The sequence below is a fragment of the Filicampus tigris genome, chromosome 9 (genome assembly GCF_054856515.1).
Source record: "Filicampus tigris isolate MCC_2025a chromosome 9, RoL_Ftig_1.0, whole genome shotgun sequence".
Lineage (NCBI taxonomy): Eukaryota > Metazoa > Chordata > Actinopteri > Syngnathiformes > Syngnathidae > Filicampus > Filicampus tigris.
In genome coordinates this window covers 10,424,018-10,443,351 of record NC_141225.1, presented here as the reverse complement: position 1 = coordinate 10,443,351, position 19,334 = coordinate 10,424,018, and the positions used below count along the sequence as shown (strand labels likewise).

At 42.2% G+C, this 19,334-nt stretch overlaps 1 protein-coding gene across 1 annotated transcript; it reads left to right on the top strand.

Moving 5' to 3' along the window:
* Positions 1-1,013: 1,013 nt before the first annotated feature.
* ipo9 (importin 9) lies at positions 1,014-19,300 on the top strand. The gene is made up of 24 exons (XM_086041544.1): positions 1,014-1,319; positions 6,390-6,451; positions 6,570-6,656; positions 6,730-6,931; positions 8,044-8,132; positions 8,220-8,306; positions 8,397-8,516; positions 8,855-8,955; positions 10,512-10,570; positions 10,643-10,794; positions 10,859-10,957; positions 11,036-11,142; positions 11,790-11,929; positions 12,031-12,193; positions 13,279-13,505; positions 13,614-13,762; positions 14,428-14,556; positions 14,630-14,905; positions 15,170-15,336; positions 16,362-16,495; positions 16,607-16,726; positions 16,798-16,908; positions 16,990-17,066; positions 17,810-19,300. The coding sequence occupies exons 1-24, from the start codon at positions 1,169-1,171 to the stop codon at positions 17,918-17,920; spliced, it is 3,120 nt and encodes a 1,039-aa protein (XP_085897670.1). The 5' UTR covers positions 1,014-1,168; the 3' UTR covers positions 17,921-19,300.
* The last annotated feature ends 34 nt before the right edge of the window (positions 19,301-19,334 follow it).

The following is a 19,334-nucleotide window of genomic DNA, read 5'->3' as shown; positions in this document are numbered from 1 at the left end:
CTTCCAGTGTTTGATTCATTCCGACCCGGACTTCCACATTTATTGCAAACACTAGAGCAGGGGTCTCAAACACCGGTCCTTGAGGGCCGCTTTCCTGCATGTTTTAGACTAGAGGTTTCCTCCTACAACACACCTGATTCAAATGATCGGGATCATTATCAGAACCCTGCACAAATTGCTGAGTAGGTGATCATTTGAATCAAGTGTGTTGCAGGTGGAAAATTTCTAAAACATGCAGGAAAGTGGCCCTTGAGGACCAGAGCTTGAGACCCCTGCAGTAGAGAGTGCATTCCATCCACCATTTTCTATATTGCTGATCCTCATTAGGGTCACAGCTGAGTTGGAGCCTATTGCAGGTGCCTGTTAAAGTCGACAGTCAATTGCAGGGCACATATAGACAAGCATTCACAATAACTCCTAAGGACAAGTTGGAGCCTTCAATTAGCCTAAGATGCATGTGTGGAGTCTATCTCAACTAACTTGGCAAGTAGGTTACACCCAGGAAAGGTTACTAACTACTAGTTAGTAACTAGTCAATAACAGTTCGTCCTAATTACAGTAGTTAATAATTATCATCGTTAGTGCGATGAGACTGAGATGTGCCACGTGACTAGGTAAAACTAGTTGTATGCCTGCAATTCCATAGCACGAAATTGTACTTAAAAGCGGAAGTACGGTCGAAACTGAGCGTGCTTTTTTTCGTAACGCGCGATCTCGCTTCGGTGCCGTTCGTATCCGAAGCATCGTACGTCGGTACTCTTGAGGAAAAAATACTCGTGGACTCGGCCTCATAAACAATAAAGCAGTGTCGTCGTCATGGATTAAAATGTCCCATTAAAGACTGCCTCGCGTCATATGTATTTTTTTAATAATATTCATTATGTGCTCGTAACGTTCAACAATGAAGTTCCCGTTCACCACCACTCGTGGCCAATAGATGGCAGTATTACGCGCTAAAAGCTGATTGTTAATCGACAAAATAACAATAGAAGAAGAAAAGTCCCCACCTCCGGCTTTTCCATGCATTGGCGCGCTTAGCGTTTCGTGGTCGAGGTTCGCTGCTCCTCCTTGGACAGCTGCTGGTGGACCGACTCGCTACAGTGGTTTTCGTGTAGCAGCAGTAACGCCCATAGAGAGAAGAACAAAAACAACGCCATACGTAGCAGGCATGAGCGCTGTTCGGTCGGGTTCGGTGGCCGGCCCGGTCCAACAGGGGCTAAAAGAGGCTCTCATGGAGACCCTGACGGCCATCCTGTCTCCGGTTCAAGAAGTGCGCGCCGCCGCTGAGGAGCAGATTAAAGTGCTGGAAGTGACGGAAGGTGAGTAGCGTCCGATCGGACGAGAGCCCCGGCGGGCCCCCGGTGCCGTCTTTGGGTCAACAGGGTTGGGAGCGGGTATGAGGGTAGAGGAGGGGGGACACTACGCGCCATGCGGGCAAGCTGTCTGTCTATTGGGCTAACACGTTAGCTAAATTAGCCTCGCCTCCGTTGGTTGGCTAACACGGAAGCTACAAGTTAAGCACACAGACTCTGCTTTTAGCTCCAATGGCAACATTCCCCATTAGCACATTGGCTAAATTCTCAAGTCTCAATTAGCAACAGGTCCTCTAAGATGTCAGAAAAGTGTGGCGTGAATTGGGGAACAAGATCCTAACTAGTTTAATGGGGCATTCCTTTTAATGGCACGGTTGCCATGGGAACCACTCACTGTCACTCACTCAGTCTGACAGTTTCCCCGCGAAAGGGTCACCATTGGGTGGGACCCGTGCCTAAATGTCTCACCATAAATTTTCACCATCACGTCACATGTACTTCCGGGTGGCAAATATTCAACCAATCTTAGATGGCACTGCTCGTAAAAACAAACCCTTACATCTCATTTGACCAAGGCAGATGTTCTTCTCTACTGCTCTAGTTTGAATGTGTCATGTGTCAGTCAAAAAGATGATGTTGCGTGGCGTAAAGTGAGACAGAATACCAGCAGTAATATAGATTTTGACAGGTAAGTTGATAAAAAAAAAATTGCCGATGTGAAACTCCGATGTAGTTCATCGTTGAGGGAATGGCTGATTAATTGATTATTTGTTACACTTTTGTCACTGAAATGGATAGCGTGGTCAAGGGCTGACGTTGGCAACAGGCGAGCCATAATGTTTTGCTGAATTACAAAAAGAAACACCAACAAAACACTTTATACATTGTTATGAAAAAATGCCCTCCACAAACCCGGTAATGGATTGTTTCTTTATTTATTTGTTTCTTTATATAGCTATTTCTTTAGAAGTCACAAGATGTATCGTCCTCACCCACGTGTTCTGCTGGATATAATTTTCAAAAAGATGGGTTTTTTTAGGCTATGAAAAAACAACTTTGCAATTTGTGGCATATGTGACAATGAAAACACAAGCTTTGTCATCATTTTCAGTTCAAGACATAAGTTGTCAATCACTTTTATGCCACTCAATACTTTTGTATAATCACTTGTACTTTTCTCTTTCTTGGGGCCCATGCTGAGGGCTAAAGAGTTAACGAACATTAGATTTCAATTCTTTACATTGTGATTAAATTAGATTTTTCGATTCTTTAGGTTGTGATTTGATTCAATATTGATTTGAATGCTTTGATATTGATACAACGTCCGCTGATAGTGTAGTGGTACACACGCCTGAGTTGTGTGCGGGCAGCGTGGGATCGATTCCCGCTCAGTGACAGTGTCTATGTGTGCCCTGCGACTGGCTGGCGACCAGTTCGGGGTGTAGTCTGCCTTCGCCCATTGACGGCTGGGATAGGCTCCAGCAACTCCCCGCGACCCTATATAGGATAAGCGGTTTGGAAGATGACATGACATGACATGATATTGATACAGTATGATTATATCTACATACCGTAAGTGGAATGTGTCACCTCACATTTTTGTGGAATAAAACATCTAAAAATAACATTTGGGGCATACGTGTATATGAAGAAATAGTTTTTCTTTATTCTTGGATTCTTCCCCGGCACAGCTTACAAAAGACCTGACTTTTTTAGCTATATCCTGTAGTAATCATAAAAATAATAATACATCAGATTCATATAGTGCTTTTCTGAACAACCGGACACTCAAATCACTCACAATGGATACATTACTCATGCATTCCCAATGTGGTGGTGGTAAACTACGTTGTTTAGCCAGAGCTACCCTGGGACCAGGCTGACGGAAGCATGGCTGCCAGTGTGCACCTACTGCCCCTCCCAGTCTTACACCAATGTGAGTGGCACTGGAGGCAAGGTGGGTGAAGTGTCTTGCGCAAGGACACAACAACACATGACTTGGACAGAGCAGGAATCGAACAGCGGACCTTCCAGTTACTGGACAACCCACTCTTACCTCTGTGCCACGGCCGCCATATCCTATGTTCCTGATTCATAGGGGAATCCAAAATGACCCCAAATGTCAGATTTAAAAGTTCACAACACTACTGCTTGCTTTGGTCGGAATTATGGAGGATTTGTAGAATCGATTTTGAATTGGGGAGGGTTATACTGCGAATTTGCGATGCATCAATTAATTGTTACTTCTGCTCAACCCTAGTTTGTGCTTCATGATTTTATGTTTCAATGTCTGTTGGAATTGTGCTCCGTCCGGTGTGTGCGCATTGGCCACTATAGGGCACATATAATAAACAAAGAAGAGTTTCACAAATAACACAACTACCTAACTAAGCATTCATTCAACGCGGTCGCTTCTGTCATCTCTGATAGAGTGAATGCATTGTATGCAAGTGGAACTTCTGCCTCACCTCAACATGCAGCGATTTTCCATGATTACACCGACATTAACCATTTGTTCTCTTAATTAAAGAAGCACGACATTTTAATAAATAACAACACGCATTTTTAAATACTTTTTGGTGGACGAAAATGACCATTTTAGGACTTCACAAACGCAACGGCGATTAGTGATTAGGTTATCAACTTTCGCCTACATATGCTACTCCTTCCGCCCTTAAGCCGCGGGGGGATATCACTACTTTTGAGAACAAAGCAATGCGTTATGCAAGTTGCAAGTGATGGTTATGCAGTGCGAGAAGAATTACAACATGGATCCATCTGCTCGTCCATTCCAAGACCGTTCCTACATAGAAAATAGTATGTAAATACAGGTAATTTTTTAATGAAAATTTGAAAATCTCGAATTGTACGTTAAAAGGGGCGTTCGTAACTAGAGGTTTCACTGCAATCACTGTGGTGATACCCGACGAGACGTGCCCCTAACATGGAAAATATCACTGACTTCAGTGTCAGCTTTCTACCAAGAGAGGGTGCCAATAGATTATGAAAAGATCATGGTGTTTTCGCTAGAGCACAATGGCCTGGAAATGTCCGTGTGGATGGCCTACAAATGTGCTGGCAATGCCTTGGGCCAAACATTTTGCGTCGACTTGGTTCACATTTTTTCCAAGCCTTATCTGTCACCATTTAGCCTTGTTCCTCAAATGTTTGCTCACACCCGAACGGCGGCTTGTATAACAAAACCCCAAAGTTGGGTCACTCGTAAGTCAAGGTACTATTGTATTTTGACACATCATACTTCTAATGTATGCTGTAAACCAGCCTATTGTATCAAGCTCATGTATGAGGACGGCAGTGGAAGCTACCCTGTGACGCCCGTGCCAAAACAGCAGCCTCAACAAAACAATTGTCACTTGAAATGGCTGGTTACAGTAACAAGAGCTCACAGCATTTCGCATGTGTCCATTGTCTGTGACTTTGGCGTTAGCTTGTACAGCAATTGAAGTGGACCCTCTAGGCGGGCCCACCACTTGTCAGCAGGAACATTGTCCACCCCAGCCACATGTCACTTTGGCATGAAAGTTGCTGTTTTGATCTTGGACTGTCATTAATATGTCGAAAGCAGGATACTGTGGGACTGTACAGCACCAATAATAACCATCAAGTTGAAATTTGACAATTCACTACAATATGAGCATTACAATTATTTCTTTTAGTTTTATTTAATTTAATTTTAATTCAACTCAAGTTTTTAGCAAGCAGACGCTATTGTGAATACACTTGCTATAAAACGCCATCAGGTGACTGTATCATCTGCAAACAAACAACTTCCTGTTCCTGTAATTTTTCTGTATATTATTGGCATTTTATCTTATTTAATATATATTAATATTTCACAAGATTAAAATTTTGGAAAATATTTCATCATATTATAAGCATACAGTCATTTTCCTTAATTGCAAAAGATAAATGTCTAAAAAAATGTGTTTTGATGTTATCTTATTTTTATATTTCACAATTTTGAACAGCTGCAATGCATAGTGTTACTTTGTTGTGACAGTTGTAAATGGTAAAATATTTGGACTTTTTCTATAATATTTTCATTTGATATATTATCAATATTTGTCTTTTAAAATTTGTTAATGCTTTTGTCTTATTTTTTCCCATTTTTGTTAATATGGTAAAATAGCTCAAATATTGAAATATAGAAAATCAGAGAATGTCGTAAAATATTAATAAAATAGTTTTTCATTTATGCATTTTCACACTTGCAACTTCCATCCATTATCTGTACCGCTTATCCTCACAAGGGTCGCGGGGCGTGCTGGAGCCTATCCCAGACACTTGCAACTTGTGCAAAACAAAATGTCTAAAAATATATTGTTTTATGTATAGACTTTTTAAAAATCATTTAAATTTGATGTTAACGTGGTCGACTGGTTAGCACGTCCGCCTCACAGTTCAGAGGTCGTGGGTTCAATCCCGGCTCCAGCCTCCCTGTGTGGAGTTTGCATGTTCTCCCCGTGCCTGCGTGGGTTTTCTCCGGGTACTCCGGTTTCTTCCCACATTCCAAAAACATGCACGGTAGGTTAATTGGACACTCTAAATTGCCCCTAGGTGTGATTGTGAGTGCGGTTGTTTCTTTGTCTCTGTGTGCCCTGCGAGTGGCTGGCAACCAATTCAGGGTGTCTCTCGCCCACTGCCCGAAGACAGCTGGGATAGGCTCCGCGACCCTTGTGAGGATAAGCGGTATCGATAATTGATGGATGGATTGATGTTAACATTTTTTTTCGGGATATTTCATAAAATTTCTCCATATTTGTTTTTATTGTAGTTATTGTGTTGTATCTAATATTACACAAAAGACATTTTAAATCCAGTTAAAATTAAAATAGGAATATATTCTGACATTTTTGGTTTGATGCATTATTATTCAAAATGTCAACATTTATGAATTTTTGTATGAATTTATTTCATGTACAGTATAGGGTTATTTGTATTCAATACAATACAATAAATAAAGTGGGAAAAAAATAAAAATTACAATAAATGATCAACCAGACAAAGAAACCACAGCAATTACAGAATGTGTTTTTCCATCCTTCCCATGTATAGAGTTTGGCGTCCATCTGGCAGAACTCACAGTGGACCCTCAAGGAGCACTCGCCATCCGCCAGGTGAGTTGGTGTGAAGATAACATACGTTTCGGATCCAAAAGTCTTTCCAATATGAATTGATAGTGTTGCAGCTGCATCTTAGCTCCTGACCGCACAACCTTTCTCACTCGGTCCGCAGCTAGCATCAGTCATCCTGAAGCAGTATGTTGAAACTCACTGGTGTTCCCACTCTGAGAAGTTCCGCCCCCCCGAAACCACCGACCAGGTACCAACCAGGTACCAACCAGTCCTCCGTTTCAACAACCCACTCTTAAGTCTTTCTCTGATTCCCTCTCCAGGCCAAAGCCGCCATCAGGAGCTTGCTGCCTAGCGGCCTGCGTGAATCCATAAGCAAGGTGCGCTCCAGCGTCGCGTATGCCGTGTCCGCCATCGCCCACTGGGACTGGCCCGAGGCTTGGCCGCAGCTTTTCACCCTGTTGATGGAAATGTTGGTCAGCGGCGACGTTAGTGCCGTGCATGGGGCCATGAGGGTCCTTACAGGTACGCTCGCATGAGTGATCATCTGTCAATCACAGCACTGACACAGAGAGAAACAAGCATTCATACCTACAGACACGTTTTGCCCTTGCAATAACTTCACATGCATGTTTTTGGGCTGTAGGAGTTTCCAAAAGGAACCCACACATGTACTGGGAGAATATACTGACACTCAAACACCAGGGTTCAAACTCAGAATCTACGTATCATGGCCTGATAGTGCTAACCAATCAATGACTGTATTTTAATGTTATTTAGTTGTGATGGGTGACGCTTAAATATATTCATACCTAATTAGAAATCAATTATAGTCCATTGGGAAAAAATAAGAATGGGATAATGTCTAAAAAGTTGTTTTATTTTTATTTTTTATTAAACCTTTATTTTTCTAGATTTTTAGACATGTACCTTAGTTTTCTTCTTTGATTATTATAATTTAATGGAATGTATTGTACTTTTTCTGAATATTAGTATATAGCTATCAAAATATTTTTTTACATTTACATTTTTTAACTGCATATACATAAATATACTATGTTAAAATGCGATGCAATCTTGTATCTGTGGGACATGATTAGTCAAGCCCCTTATGTGCTAAGGACCCATGTTGGGTTAATGAAGTTTAAGTTGGACACTTCATTTTTGAATTTTTTTGTACAAACATGTTTCTTCGACTACAGTGGACCTCACATACCCGCAGATTTAACTGTTCGCTGATCTGTTTTTGTTTTTTTTCTCCAATATATTTTTCAGTGTTTAATAAATGCATTTTGGGGATAGGTTGCCAACTTGACACGCCCCCACCCCAATTTTACCAATGCATTTCAATGGGTGTCAATAATACAGAGAGTTTTGCAATTTGCCTGCATGTATTTTGTCCATATTTAAAATGAAATTTTTGTCATACGTTAGGAAGTGCATGGTCCCCAGTTACGCGGCCACCCAGTACCGCTGATGAAAGAATTGTGGGCCCCCTCCCTCATTTAAGTTGCCCATCCTGCTGTATAGCATTCAGCACAATGAGATATTTCTTTTGGGGGGAAAAAATACTATAATTTTTGTGTGGTTATATATATTTTCTTTATTTGTGAGGATGTGTTGTTTTGCGTCTCCAGAATTCACTCGGGAAGTGACGGACACACAAATGCCGCTCGTGGCTCCCGTCATCTTACCTGAGATGTACAAGATCTTCACCATGGCGGAGGTAACCACGCTCATTGCTCGTATGCACCCACAAATTTAACAGACTCTGTTTGTGTATGAATTTGTCTTGGTATTTTTACTGTGACAGGTGTACAGCATTCGTACCCGTTCCAGAGCCGTGGAGATCTTCACCACCTGTGCCAACCTTATTTGCGCTATTGAGGAGCTTGAAAAGGTGAGGGCACACCCCGAATTTAAAATAATTCACACTCTTGTATAGAAAATCCTTCAAATGTTCTTAACCGCATCCCTTGTGTGCTCACAGGGAGCAGCCAAAGCCTTGATCTTCCCTGTCGTGCAGCAGTTTACAGAAGCATTTGTGCAGGCCCTGCAGATGCCAGATGGACCCTCGTCGGACAGCGGCCTGAAGATGGAGGTCCTCAAGGTGAAAATAAATAATAATACAGGGGATGGTTGCAAATGCTGTAATGCAGTAGTTTTGCAGTGCCATAAGAATATCAGACTACATTATACCTATTTTGTAGGCAAAATTAGCATTTTGTGAACGTTAAATCAATATTGTTGCCACACTTGAAAAAAGTTCCCCAAGCCGAGGGCCCTCCAGTTTTTCATACAAATATTTATTGTAATTATGACTTTACTACTGCCTTAGCGAGGTTAAACTCACACAATTTCAGTTTACCTGGTCGCAAAATCTTCTTGAACCGAGGACCCACTATTACCTGTTTATATGCAAACTATAAGCTTGACATCTCATTGCAGGCGATAACGGCATTGGTTCAGAACTTCCCAAAGCCAATGGTGTCTTCCATGCAGCAGATTTTGCCCATCGTTTGGAATACCCTCACTGAAAGTGCGGCTTTATATCCTTTTTGGGGAACAGCTCTGTACACAATCAACAGATATGTGGCTGCATAGTTTACTTGTTAGGTGGAAAACCACAATAAATTCCATACATTCAGTGGCCAAGTCAGCTGTCCAACAACTCTCTTATTGACTTCAAAGCAACTTTTCCCTCTGAAGGAATATAAAGCAGTGATTCTCAGCTGGTGGATCGGGAGCCACAAGTGGTTTGCGGAATCCATTTTGGCTGGATCGCAGACAGGCAGTGAAAATTTGCAGGGGTTCCTCAGGTTGCAACAGAACAGACATATTCCATTGTTACGGACATCAATGTTAAAAATGCATATTTTGTACTCGTATTTGCATTTGTCTTGGTCATCATCTGTATCTGAAAGTGCTCTGAAAGACACTTATAACATGCATGCGTAGTTAAAATATGATACATGAACATTTTAAATGTATTTTTGAACAGTGCGTTTTCTTAATTCTTAACATCTATTAAATTGGTTCACGACTAGGCTTTGGCAGATATTAGATTCTGACGGTATGATAACTGTGAGCAAAAATATTGTGGTATCACAGTATTAAAATTACAGCTCTGAAATGTCATTTTGGGCAATATTTTGGTAAATAAAAACAGCATTTTTTTATTGAACACAATCCATTTTATTTTTAAACTAAATACAAAATATTTGGTACATTGAGAAGCGTACCATTTTAGGTTTATATGCATAAACGTTAACCTCCTTGTTATGTTTTAATTCTAAAGGACAATGCATGTTACTCAACAGGAGTTTGCAGTGTCTCAATAAATCTGACAAAACGGTAATTGGCCCATGATTAGTCGCAATTACAGAAGAAAAATGCGGGTCCTCGTGTCGTAGCAGTTGAGAATCAATGATGTAAAGAATGGAAAAATAAAACCGACTGCCATCATCAAATCTCACTGAGGTGGTGATGTTTAATTAACATTTTAACATTCATAACTGTCTTACAAGTACTGCAAAAAGTTAAAATAACAGACACACAATGGAGAGTCCACAGGAGCGCTGTCATCTCATTGCGTTTTGTAGTTATTGCTGGAATTACAAAAGCCTTGTGATATTTGGTTCATTTTATTGGTCATGCAACACAGTGACCTAGTGGTTAGCACTTCTGCTTCACGGTTCAAAGATCCCAGGGCATGAATCGCAGCTTCATCTCTACTGCTTGGAGTGTTCAGAATGTGCTTGTCAGGTTAGCTCACCTGCAAAACCAATCAGGACAAGCACTAAAGAAAATGGATGGATGGATTGCACATCTTATTTTTTAAGTTCCACGTCTATGGTTTTCTCATTGTAATTTTTCCTCCTTGCCATCTGGTGCCCTTTTACGGTGATGTCACAAAATAATCCACTGAAAAAATCTCAAATTATTTGTAGACAATTTCAGTGAAACACCAACCTGGATGTGTAATATCTTCACATCTGCTCTTTTGAAAGAGAATCACACCTGTAGAGTGGTGAAAAAACTGTGCTTGAATAAGGCCTTTGACTTGTTGAATAAAAAGTTGAAATCCCTTAACCAACATGCCCACTTATGTCAGAACGGAAGTCAACTACACAGAGGTAGTGGACGATCCTGTCGACTCAGACGGTGAGACTGTAATGATGATGCGTCATATCTGCCAGAGCGCCTTCTCATTGGCCATTTTGCTGACCGTTGCAGGCGAAGTGTTGGGCTTTGAGAATCTGGTATTCAGCATCTTCGATTTCGTGCACACGCTAATGGAGAAGAATAAGTTTAAGGGCACGGTGAAGAAGGCGCTGCCCGAGCTCATCTATTACATCATCCTCTACATGCAAATGACGGAGGACCAGGTGAGGCGTGTCATGTGGAGTGACGTCCTTGTCACGCTGTACTGACCGCTTCGCCTTCACGCAGATCAAAGTGTGGTCGTCCAACCCTCACCAGTTTGTGGAGGATGAGGACGATGACACGCTATCCTACACTGTCAGGATCTCTGCTCAGGACCTGCTGCTGGTGGGATGAAACTCAGTTCTACATAAATGATTGGAACCTGTGTTTCTGATGTCGGTAAACTCCAACCCTCATCTGCAGGCGGTTGCAGCCGAGTTCCAGAATGAGAGCGCTGCAGCGTTGGCGGCGGCGGCCACCAGACACCTTCAGGAGGCGGAGCAAGCCAAAAATGGTGGCAATGAGCATTGGTCAGCCTCTTGTTTTTTGTTTTTGTATTTTTTTTAATAACTGGGATTAACGCCTGGATGATGTTTTTCGAATGTCATCTTGGACTTTGTGATTAGCATGTCTGTCTCACATTTCTGGGGTTCTGGGTTTGAATCCCATCCCTGTTTGGTTCATTTGAGACTAAATTTTTAATAGGAGTCTGAGGTTTTGTGTATATATAGGCTCCTAACAGTTAAAGGGGAAATCACCCCAAAACAATTCTTTGCAATGGCATTCTGATTAATATTGTGTTTGTGGAATATGAGTTAAGCAGCAAAATCCACTTGTTTTTAGCCATCTCATGGCCATTTTGTCACTTCTGTTGAGTGAAAATGACAGCATAGTTGCTCATTGCTCGGGTAACGAGCAATCACGGCTCACCTGTTTTCTGAAGCTGATCCATGATTAGTCGTCACCTGAGCCCTGAGCAACTGCGATGTCATTTTCAGTTGACAGAAGTGACAAAATGGCTGCCCCCTGAGATGGCCTAAAAACGGGTGGATTTTGCTGCTTAATTCATATTCCACAAACACAATATTAATCAGAATGCCATGTTTCAACTAGTGGGCCTGCAGAGAACGTATTCTTGTAAAGAAAATGTTTGGGTGCTCTTGTTTGTTTCTACCAGGTGGAAGATCCATGAGGCTTGCATGTTGGCACTCGGCTCAGTCAAAAGCATCATCACTGAGAACGTGAAAAACGGTCGCATCCAGTTTGACATGCACGGCTTCTTGGCCAATGTCGTCTTGGCTGACCTCAATCTGGCCAGTGAGTCTGAAACTGATTGCACATCTGACCTACATTACCAGTTTTGGCCTTGAAGAAAACCTCATCCCGTTCTCTTGTCTCTCTGTTTTCCTCTCGACCAGCGGTGTCGCCTTTCCTCCTCGGTCGTGCTCTGTGGGCGGCCAGTCGCTTCACCGCCGCTATGTCGCCTGAGCTCATCCAGCAGTTCCTGCAGGCCACAGTGAGTGGTCTCCACGACAGCCAGCCGCCATCTGTGCGCGTATCTTCGGTCAGGGCCATCTGGGGGTGAGTGCCTTGCCATGGTCTCGTCTTTGCACAAGCACTGAAATTGTTCATAAATGCATTTGAGACGGGCTTTACTCTGCATGATTTAAGTGACACAGTTCCAATGTATTAATTTCATCAAGCGGCACATTTTTCAGCCATTTATTGAACACTGAGAGAACAGCATAATTCAAACACAGTGAGCACACTCACACAGATGACGCTGTTGGCCATTTTTCATGTCCAGAGACTCACAAGCAGATTCACACCCCACCCCACCAGGCCCTGCCTCTTAATGTCTTAAAGGCATGCATGCAGGTACTACAATAACTACAGTAACGTATCTCCCGTAATAAACAAAAGTTCACTGTAGGCATTATATCGGCACTTGGGTCCGCATTTCTGTCGACTGACAATGACATCACAACTGCTCACAACAACCAATCATGGCTCAGATTCAGAAAACAGGTCAGCCGTGATTGGTCGTTGTGAGCAGTTGTGATGTCATTTTCAGTCGACAGAAGACAAAATAGAGATAGCTAAAAATGAGTGCATTTTGCTGCTTAAATTATATTCCACAAACGCAAAATGAATCAGAATGCCGTGTTTCAATCAGTGGCCCTGCTAGGAACATATTTAAAGGGACAAAGCAAAGCTCTTCTAAAGCACAACTGCATTATTACCATCCAGGGGCTATTGGTTGGCCTGGGTGTGCACAGGCCCACCCAGTGAGATTCATGACAAAATATATACTTTTAAAAAATGTTTGTATATTATTATGAAATTATTTTTGAATTTATGTTTCGTTGTGTTTTATTGAATATCAAGAATGGCATAATTGTGGTTGACTAAGGAAGATCTGAACTTCATATTATTCAGTTTGTCATTTTATTTGAATATACTTTGTGCCGGGACAGGAGGATTATGCTCAGTGAGAGAAATATTCAGACCCACCCTGATTTTTCCAGGCTCACCCATTAGCCACATTCTGGCTCCGCTCTTGTTACCATCAGAGCTACATCGGTCAAATGGGGCACTTAAATCCTCCCACTATCATAACAGTGGTTCATTTTATGAATAATGTGTATTACTTATGTATACTCCAGGTACTGTGACCAGCTGAAGTTGTCTGAGAACACACACATCCTGCAGCCTTACCTGCCCAGCATCCTGGAGGGGCTGGTCCAGCTGGCAACGCAGTTCAACTCTGAGGTACTGGCGCTGGTCATGGAAACGCTGTGCATTGTGTGCACCTTCGACCCGGCATTCACCACCAGCGCAGAAAACAAGATCTGCCCCCTCACTATCGCCGTGTTCCTCAAATACAGCAACGGTAAGGCTCCTCTCACAATTACTTCTAATGGTTAAAGAAGACAGATCGTTACATTGAAACAGAAGTACAGATACAAATGTACCCAGTATGTCATTTTGCTCTCCTCAGACCCGGTGGTGGCTTCCCTGGCCCAGGGCATCTTCAAGGAATTGTCCCAGATCGAAGGCTGTCAGGGGCCCATGCAGATACGTCTCATCCCCACGCTGGTCAGCATTATGCAGGCCCCCGCTGACAAAATCCCCACTGGACTCTGTGCTGTAAGTTAGCAAGAGGTACAATGATTCAAATACAGGAATAGCCCTTCGATTAAATTTCCTGACTAGGATGAACCAGCAAAGCCTATGTTCAATTCATGGTAGGGTTTTTTTAGGTTAGGTTTTAGGTTTTGTCCATTAATTTCAGGTTGCAGAAAATATGTTTTTAAGTGTCTTTTTGATAGAAACGTTAGGCGAGGCAAATTTATTTGTGTAGCACGTCATACACAAAACAACTCAAAGTGCTTCACACAACCAAAAGCACAACACTTAAAAGCATTTACAAACATTTACAATAAAAATGGGTGGCTTTCACTGCTTAATTCTTCCTCCACAAACGCAATATTTATCAGAATACCATGTTTAGACTACTGGGGCTACATAGAACATATTGTAAAGAACATTTTTGAGTTGACTTCCACTTTAAGAGTTAACTATTGAGCCCATTTTGAACTGTAGCATCTCCACAATGTTTGTCCGCCATTTTGGTTCTTTTTCTACCCAGTGTGCTTCTGTTTTTCTACATTCTTCCATAATGCAGTAATACTCAAAAAAATACAATACTGTATATATATTAATTATTATTATTATTTTTAAATTGGATAACCGTAGTCTTTTTTTTTTTTTTTCAAATGCTTCTTTGATTTAAATTGTGGTCTACGTTACAGACGGCCATTGACACGCTGACCACGGTTGTGCGCAACACCAAGCCGCCTCTTTCCGAGATGCTGGTGTGCCAGGCATTTCCTGTAATGGCACAGTGCACCTTGCGCACCGATGACAATACTGTCATGCAGGTAAACGACTAGGGGTTCCAAGCTGGCAGGTTATTAGACCCATGCGAGCAAAATGGCTTCTTTCCTTCTGCAGAACGGCGGCGAGTGTTTGCGGGCGTACGTCTCGGGCGCCTTGGAGCAGATCGCACAGTGGCGTGACGACCAAGGTAACAGCGGCGTGTGGTACGTCATGCAGGTGGTCAACCTGTTGCTGGACCCCAGGACCTCGGAGTTCACCGCCATATTCGTCGGAAGGCTGGTATCCACGCTCATCTCCCGGGCCGGCACACAGCTCGGCGAGCAGCTGGACCAGATTCTGCGAGCCATCCTGAGCAAGATGCAGCAAGCGGAGACACTAAGTGTCATGCAGGTACGTGGAAAAAAAATCCGTATTCAAGCAGAATTTTAACCCCCAAAAAATCTTGAAAGAAAGGAATCGGGATAAAGCCATATAATTTCAATTCTTTAATGCGGCATCTTTTAATGTGGTAAATTAAAATACAGTTTGAGCTTGTTTATATTTGTTAAGACAACTTAGACATGAAATGAATGTTGAAATCATATTTGGAAAGTAAGTTAAACCTATTAAATGATGGCTCTTTTCTCCCTGGTCTTCCTCTCCCTCTCAATGCAGTCCCTTATTATGGTGTTTGCCCACCTGGTTCACTCCCAGCTGGAGCCCCTATTGGACTTCCTCTGCAGCCTGCCCGGCCCCACGGGCAAACCTGCCCTGGAGTTCGTCATGACCGAGTGGATGAGTAGGCAGCACCTCTTCTATGGACAGTACGAGGGCAAAGTCAGGTCAGGACTACTTTTACACCGCACTGGGCAATCTCCAAAGTCAAACGGCCCAAAACTTGGGAACGTTTATGGAAAAATAATGCCTGAGATATCCAACAAAAGTAGAATTCAAAGCATCATCAGCAAATTTAACTCTGCAACTTTGTTTTGCTTTTTCTTTGCCTTTTTTGTAATTTCACCACAATGTCAAAGAGGAAAGATATATTGGTCAGTCCACGTGTGGGTGTTATTTTTCCAACTGATTGACCAATCTAATGTGCTGAAAATGGCTTGCTCTCTTTGATGATGCAGCGTTAATGGTTCAACAAACATGCCGTTTTTGGGGTTTCCTGAAAAGAGAGGATTTTGGAGGTACCTATATTTTGGGGAATATAAATTGCTATGGAATATATTGTAAGTCGCACTAGTCAAAACATGCATCTTGAAGAAGGAAAAAAAACGTCACATTTTGGGGATACATTTATTATACAAAAACCGAGACCAAGAAGATGCTTGGACTTGCACCCAAAATCCCCGTTCCCTAATCATGGGTCTGTTCGGAAATACGCTCCGAGTGTGCACTGCTTCTCTCTGACTGTTCGTAAATTCAGAGAGTTGTTCAAATGTGCCGTTCGGTTATTCCAAGTGCCCCAAAAAAGGAGTGTCGGAGCCCAGTGCATCAGGCAGTACAGCTCGAAACAGTTCAAGCGCGTGCCGCTGGTTGGTTTAGAACAGGGATCTTCAATCCTCGTCCTTGAGGTCCGCTGTCCTGCCTGTTTTTCATCTCTCCCTGCTGTAACACACCCGATTCAAACGATCAGATATGCAATGTCTGCATAAGATGGATAATGATCCTGATCATGCAGAGCTCTAATTTTAATACAAGTTGCACCTGAGTAAGTCGCAGCATCATCCAAGCTATGAAAAAAGTACCACTTCTAACCTGATTATTATTATTATTATTATTATTATTCATTTATTTTTAATATTTCTGGCTGACGCCAGTGATATTTACCGGTATGTGGGTCATGTTGTGTTTTCTGCAGCACGGTGGCTCTTTGTAAACTGCTGCAGTACAGCCTCAACACAGATGACAAGCGTCTCCAGGATATCATGGTGAAGGGCGAAGAGATCTATAACCCCGCAGAAGGCATCCGCACTCGCTCCAAAGCAGCCAAGAGTAAGACGCTAAAAGATGTTTACTTTTCTTCTGCGTAATACCAAAGATTGGATTTGAAGGTGGGCTTGTACTTGGTGAATTGGTTTGAATGCTATCCTGCCTCTCTGGCAGATCCGGAGCGCTGGACCAACATTCCTTTGCTGGTGAAAATCTTTAAACTGATCATCAACGAGCTGTCGACCGTCGTGGAGGCTAACGCCAGTCGAGCCAACCCAGCCGACTGGAGCCAAGGTGACCAACGAGACTTGTGGTCGACCGATTCGTTCAATCCAGCCTTATCACCATTTTGTGTTTGGGCTTAGATTCAAACAGCATGTGTGAGGAAGAGGAGGAAGAAGGTGACGAGGATGATGATGATGAAGAAGGGCTGGCGGGGCAGCTGATATCAGACCTCATTGCTTCCAACAAATATGGTACATATTGCTCTTTACTGTATTTCCTTTTTGCTGACTTCAAAGTGTCTTCAACATGCACTATTTTGTTCTGTCTTCCAGATGATGACTATTATGATGATGACGACGACGATGATCCCGATGCCTTAAACGATCCCTTAGATCAGATTGATCTGCAGGTATAAAGCTTGTTTTTTTTTTGTCACACTTTACAAAAACGTGAATGTTGGACTCATTGAAGACTCTAGTAAAGTAAAAACTTTTTTAGGGGCTTTTTTCAAATGGTATATATTGATAGCACACACTTTGCAGTGGAGACAAAAAGTAAACCTCATGAAAATTGGTTGAAAATTTAGCTAATTAAAACTTATTTTCAATGTCCATGCATTGCCTTTGAATGGGAAGTCACCCCTGCCAACATGGCTGCCACATAAGTACAGTAGTTAGCCGGGCTGCTACAGCAGGCAGGTTTATATCTGTGATTATTGTGCATTATGCTACTTGAACGAATGGCAATACCTGTACACCAATCAGAGGCAACTGTTGATATACTAGACTTAATTATTTTTTGCTCATTGATGAACAATTATTAAAGTGAGTACGAAATTAGCACAAGGCTTTACGCTGATACACGTATGTTGGGGATTCTATGTGTGGATATCTACAACAACGACAAGGTAATGAGACATTGCTTAGCCGTATTTCAGGATTATTACTCACTACTTTTTTTGTTGAATACCTTTTACATAATGAATGTTTTTAACACTTCACGAACACCGGGAAATATTTCATGAAAATGCTATTTTTAATCTATTAAAAGGGTTTACTGCCTCATATCTCAGAATCCACCTGAGCGAGTTACGATTCATTTTGCTATAGCGGGTCACATTTGACTTTTTCGCTACCTGTTTTTCCCACCTAGGCATATCTGACCGACTTCCTGACCCAGTTTGCCCAGCAGCCGTGCTACAGCATGTTCTCAGGCCACCTCAACAACAACGAGAGACAAACACTGCAGTCTATTGGCCTCTAGCCCCAGCTGATCCCTTCCCTTTTTCCTTTCCTGCTTCCCTTTCCTCTGTCGCCTCATCACCGACACTCACGGCATCAATCGCCTGGGTAGAAGAGTGACGATTGTGCGCTCATGACAGAGGGAAGAAATGGAACGCACTTACCTCCGATGCCCTGATTCTCCACGCTTCGAAAGGACTTTGTCGTGGTGACACTTAGAAACTGAACGGGAGGCTTGAATGGGAGGTCAAGGCTTTCATGGTGGGCCAGGTGAACTGTGACATATGAACTGTTTGCCAAGTTCTGTTTAGAATGCTGCCTGTTTTTATGTGTGTGAGAAATATTCAGACAGAAGCACCTCCAGCCGACACGAGAAGAAAAAGAATTTCCTCTCTTTATAATTATTGGAGGCCTTATTCTCCCAGGAAATAGTGACTGTTTCTTATCATGCATTGTAAAGCTCTTAGTTCACTCATGTCTCATCATTGCCGTGTTTTTTTGGGGGGTGAGGGATGGGGGAAATGTCACTGTTGCCATGGTGATTCCCAGCCTTTTCGTTTCCTTGTGCCCACAGAAAAAGCAGGTATTAAAAAATATTTCTAAAGAAAGTCTGAACATACAGCTTTTTCCAGGTTTATATTTCACTTTATTATGCTGTTTTTAGTTTTTCACACTGTTGCATAACAGTGGCAAAAGGGCTCACTCAGATGCAAGAAATATACAGATGGCTAAAGATTTGCTTTAATTTCACATATGCGTGGGAAGGCACTCAAGCGACAACAGCTATTTGTTTACAAGCCATTAAAACGTCAATTTCCAATAGTATCTTCCCTTTAAATTGTAACAGTTGGGAAGATGTGCTCTAGTCTAGTGACAATGCTTTTTGTGTGACTTTATAATACATAACAGTGGCGGGTAAGCTGCGTAGTAACCTGCGCCAGAGACCAAGACGACTTTTTATCCTCCCTCAGCCATTGTGGGCATTTTAAAAAACAATGTATTTCATGTGTGCAGAGAGCTACAAACATATTTTTCTTGTCGAACTTGGCTGTAACAGTTTTGTTTTGAGCAACCAATCAAGATTATGGAAAAATGCTGACGTTATTGTCGGTCGTGAGACAAACTTGAAAGATGTTTTGTGAAAGAAACAATCCCAGTGCTAATATAGTTTAAATTACGTGGGTCAGCACTCAACAACTGTACTGATTTTGAAGGCACATTGGATTGTCCCACTCGATATTCTGGGCAGTCGAGATTCTGAACTGCCTGCTTTGGATCATGTGGCGCGTTCAATGCCCGTGCACATTCGATGAACATTTGTATTTATTGACGTTTTAAAGAAAAAGCACCAATTGAAATGTTCATAACCATCTTAAAGAATAATAAAATGTACAAAATTTGACGGCACCAGTGTTTTGTTGCTATATTTAACCATA